The sequence below is a fragment of the Trichechus manatus genome, unplaced genomic scaffold (assembly GCF_000243295.1).
Source record: "Trichechus manatus latirostris isolate Lorelei unplaced genomic scaffold, TriManLat1.0 scaffold00109, whole genome shotgun sequence".
NCBI classification, from domain to species: domain Eukaryota; kingdom Metazoa; phylum Chordata; class Mammalia; order Sirenia; family Trichechidae; genus Trichechus; species Trichechus manatus.
In genome coordinates, this window is record NW_004444045.1 from 3,391,862 (window position 1) to 3,396,482 (window position 4,621).

The 4,621-nt window shown below is 40.9% G+C and overlaps 1 protein-coding gene across 1 annotated transcript in view; it reads left to right on the top strand.

Annotated features, from left to right (window-relative positions):
* Positions 1–4,621, top strand: part of NRG1 (neuregulin 1) — a 1,165,780-nt gene that overhangs the window by 922,664 nt on the left and 238,495 nt on the right. The window contains exon 9 of the mRNA XM_023737842.1: positions 830–887. Within this exon, the coding sequence (XP_023593610.1) occupies positions 830–887 (58 nt within the window). The remainder of the gene's footprint in view (positions 1–829; positions 888–4,621) is intronic.

Here is a 4,621-nt window from a genome sequence, read left to right on the forward strand (position 1 = left end):
AGGGTCACTTAACAGCATGCAACAATATGTTGATTGATGAGTAACAAGTGTTGATATTATTATAGCTTTGTTTTTTAATATGGGGAAATGATGCATACAGTAGGTAAATCAGGGGCTAACATGGATTTAAGTACATAAAAAAGTAGAGATAGAAATCAGCTAGCCTTGTTCTAGAACCCTGCTAACTGCAGCTTTTGCTTGAACAAATCTATTAATATATGGCTAATACAGCTGCAGAGCATGGAAGAGTTGCCGGTACATTGTGAAAGCCTAGTTTTAGTTGGAGTGAAAAGTTAAATTTGGAAAGATTTCAGCTGCTGCTCAACCACTCTGAAGGTGGATTAAATGTAACTTGTTAATGCTTTGAGTACATTTATCATCTATTAATTTTAATACACATTTGTTGGGTGTGTGATTTATGGAGATGTAGAAATGATTCCTGAGGCGTAACTCCTGCATAGCGGGCAGACAGACTTGAAAACAAACAACTGTAATAATATAAGGGCTAAACTGAAGCTACATGTAAGGGAAATACATTTTCAGCAGCGATTGGTTCTGTTTGGAACCAAAAAAAGAAAAAAACCCAAACCCGTTGCCATCAAGTCAATTCCAACTCATAGAGATCCTATAGGACAGAGCAGAACTGCCCCCATAGGGTTTCCAAGGAGTGGCTGGTGGATTCAAACTGCCGACCTTTTGCTTAGCAGCCAAATTCTTAACCACTGCACCACCAGGGCTCCCTGTTTGGGATCATCAAGCAAAAATCCACAGAAGAGGTGAGTTTTGGCTGGGTCTGGAAGGAAGACTAGCAGTCCACCAGGCAGAAAAGGGGAATGAAATTCTAGGTAGAAGGAAAAACAGAGTTAAAGTCATAGAAGTAAGAAAATGTATAGTTTAGTGTGGCCAGAATGCACGAAGTTCATGGGAGAAGATAGAAAAGAGGTTGAGTATTTACGTGGCAGTTATATAGGGAGGACCTTGCTGCTCTCTAAAGAGGAGCTTCAGCTTTATAGCAACAGGAATCCAACAGAGATACTAAGCTAAGGAATGACAGGATACTAGCTGTATTTTACAAGATTATCTCTGGCAGCAGGAGGGAGGATGGCTGGGTGTGCGAACTGAAACGGAAGCAGTGAGATGAGAACTTAGAAAAGTCCAGTTAAAGAATGCTTAAGAAGACCCAGATCAGGGGAGAACAAAGGAGATCCACGATGAGTATAAAAGCTGCCTCAGCGGTCAATGCGCTGGATTTGGGGGCACCAAATGCCTGGCTTCAGAGGAGGAACAGAAGATGGGAAGGAGAAAAATGAAGGAAGGAGTCTAGTTTCTGATCTCGAGCTCTGTTTTTTGTTTGTTATGGCAGAGTGGAACTAACATACTATATTTTGGACATGTTTAATTTGAAGTAGAAGGAAACAGAAGCTTAGGGTTCATTTAAAAAAAAATTAGAGGTCTAATACACATATGTGAATTTTCAGCAGTTGAGGTAGTGGCATTGAAAAACATTTCTGCAGGATTATTATGTAGCCTCTGAGGGAGGAAGACCTCGCCATCTGCTTTCAGAAAGATTACAACCTGGAAAACCATATGGGGCAGCTCTACTCTGTCACACAGGGTCGCTATGAGTTGAAAATTGACTCGATGGCACCTAACAACAACAATCATGTAGTAACCAAGAGCCAGCATTTTAAGAAACAGGTACAAAAAAAAGAAATTAGGAAAGAGGTAGAAGGAAGTCCTGCCACTGAGATCTTCCCATGAGTCCCTGGAAGGGGCTTTGAGAAGATGTGTTCATCAGTGTCACCAAGGCATAATACAGACTAAAAAGAGAACATTTCATATAAGAATTACGAAGACATTGGTGAATTTTGAGCAGTTTCGTTAGAATGGTGGTGAGTGGGTGGATGAATTTTGGGAAGAGAGAGTCTCCTTGTGCTGATAAACAAAACAGAACTGAGAGTGTTTGATAGTGAAGGAGAAGGAAGGGTCCAAAGAGTTTCTATGTTTTGTTTGTTTGTTAGAATGAAACAAGGTAATATTCAGGGGGAAAACAGACCACTGGGTTGACCTGGCATTAGAGATTTGCCAGGCAGGTACAGCAGTCGGACAAAGGAAGGAAAGACTTGATAAGACTTTAAAGAAAGATTCATTAGGAAAGAGAAAGAATAATAATAATAAAAAAATGAGTTTAGAAAAGATATATTAACATTGCACGTGTGCCCACAGTAAACACGTACAGATATAAATCCTAGAATGTTGCTGTCTCTCAGGGGTCTGCTAATTGTCATGAAAATAAAAATGATAGTAGATTTCCATCTCATTCTGTCAGAATATCTTGGGGAGAGGGGGCATAGGAAAAAAGTCATGCAATCCCAAAGCAAGATAAAATACACCTGTCTTAGTTATCTAGTGTTGCTATAACAAAAATACCACAAATGGATGGTTTCAACAAGCAGAAATTTATTCCCTCACAGTCCAGGAGGCTAGGAGTCTGAATTCAGGGTGCCAGCTCTAGGGGAAGGCTTTCTGTCTGTGTTGGCTCCAGGGGAAGGTCCTTATCATCAATCTTCCCCTGGTGTAGTTGCTTCTCAGTGCAGGGGCCCCAGGCCCAAAGAACAAGCTCCGCTCCTGGCTCTTCTTGCTTGGTAGTATGAGATCCCTCTCCCCTGTTTGAGTCTCTCTTTTATATCTCAGAAAAGATTGATTCAAGATACAATCTAATCCTGTAGATTCAGTACTGCTTCATTAACATAACTGCCTCTAATCCTGCCTCATTAACATCATAGAGGTTAGAATTTACAACATACAGAATAACCATATCAGATCACAAAATGGTGGACAACCACACAATACTGGAAATCATGGCCTAGCCAAGTTGACACACATTTTTTGGGGGACACAATTCAATCCACAACAACACCTGTGTAAAAATGACTTTCTCTTCCCACGTATAAAACCAGTGCTGGCTGGGGCCAGTCTTGTAGACACCGGTCTCAACTTTAGTCACAGAATTTTTTGTGCCTGAGTATATCTGCTTTAGGGGAGTCCAATGAATGTGGTCCACTATGAAAAGAAAGGTTACTCCCAAAATGCTAATCCATGCATATCCTTAGACGTTCAACTGAATATCTAGGATCCAGGACCACCTCCAGAATGTCTCTAGGACCCAAAGAACCCTACATGCTGGATAAGACCCTAGATAAGACTAGAACTCCCTGCACCATTTGAATTAGGTGGTTTCCATCTTGCACCTCTGGGAGAGAGTTGGAACAAACCCAATCTTTATGACTTAGCAGAAAAGACAACATTTTCCATAAGAATACAATCTTCTGCATGATTGGTCACCACTTATTTTTTGGATGGTCATTTGGTTTCTGTCAAGTTAGCTAATTGTTCTGCTAAATCATCTTTAAAAGATACTTGCCTTCTTGAGTTGTTAATACTTGTGAAATTCTTTTCCCAAATGAATGAGAATTGAAAGATGTACACACACACACACATATATATTTTAACGCGCACATATACAACAATTCCCAAACATATAGTGTGTTGAAAGTCGGTCTGTTGTCAAGTAACTTGAGTTCTAGGCCAGGTTCCAGGGGTGGAGATGACAATAACATTCCACGGAGAACTACACTCTTGGCTCTTAGCTCCAAACTAAAACTCCCTAGTCAAGCCATATATATGAAGTATTGGGCTCCAACAAGGGAGGAACTGAAAAAAAGGAGGGTATTCATAAAGATTTAGTAAGGAAATAAGAAGGACTTATGTGGGGAAGAAGTAAACAGAATAATTATGGTATTATTACATGGCTGGACCAGGTACAGAATATTGCGGGTCAGTGTTTCATTCCATACAGCCCAGTTATCATGTTGACATTATGAAGTAATTTCCTATGTACTATAATCTGTTTTGGAAATGCTTTCTATCAGGTTTGTCTTAGGAACATATAGGAAAAATAAGAAGAGCTGACCTGTTACATTACTCTTACTGTTCAGATATTTAGGAGCCCTGGTGGCACAGTGGCTAAGATCTCTGCTGCTAACTGATAGGTTGGCGGTTCAAACCCACAAGCTGCTCCATGGGAGAAACATGTGGCAGTCTGTTTCCATAGATTACTGCCTTGGAAACCCTATGGGTCAGTTCTACTCTGTCCTATAGGGTCGCTATGAGTCGGAATCGACTTGAAGGCAACAGGTGTGGTTTTGCGGGGGTTATGAAGAGACAGATACAGTGTTAGAGATTACCAGGAAGCATGAAATAGCCAGTCTTTGTTCTCAATGAGCTTAATGTCCGCTGGGGACAGATCACAGTAAAACTAATCGCAAAGACACACACACCAATTTCAAACTAGAGAAACCCTACGAAGGAGGTGTAAAAAGCGTGATGGAAGATTACATCAGGATGAGTTGATATCACTTTCAAAGGTATTAAAAAGCGTCGCTGAGTGATGGAAATTCATGTGGAGTCTGAGTGATGAGTAGGAATTAGGCAAAGTGTGGTGGTGGTGGTGGGAAAATTGCAGGGAGAAGAAACACCAAGTGCAAAGGCACTGGGGCAGGGAAAGGACATCAGGCTTTAGAGGCATGTTGCAAAGAGGTCCTTTTGGGTGAAGCACAGT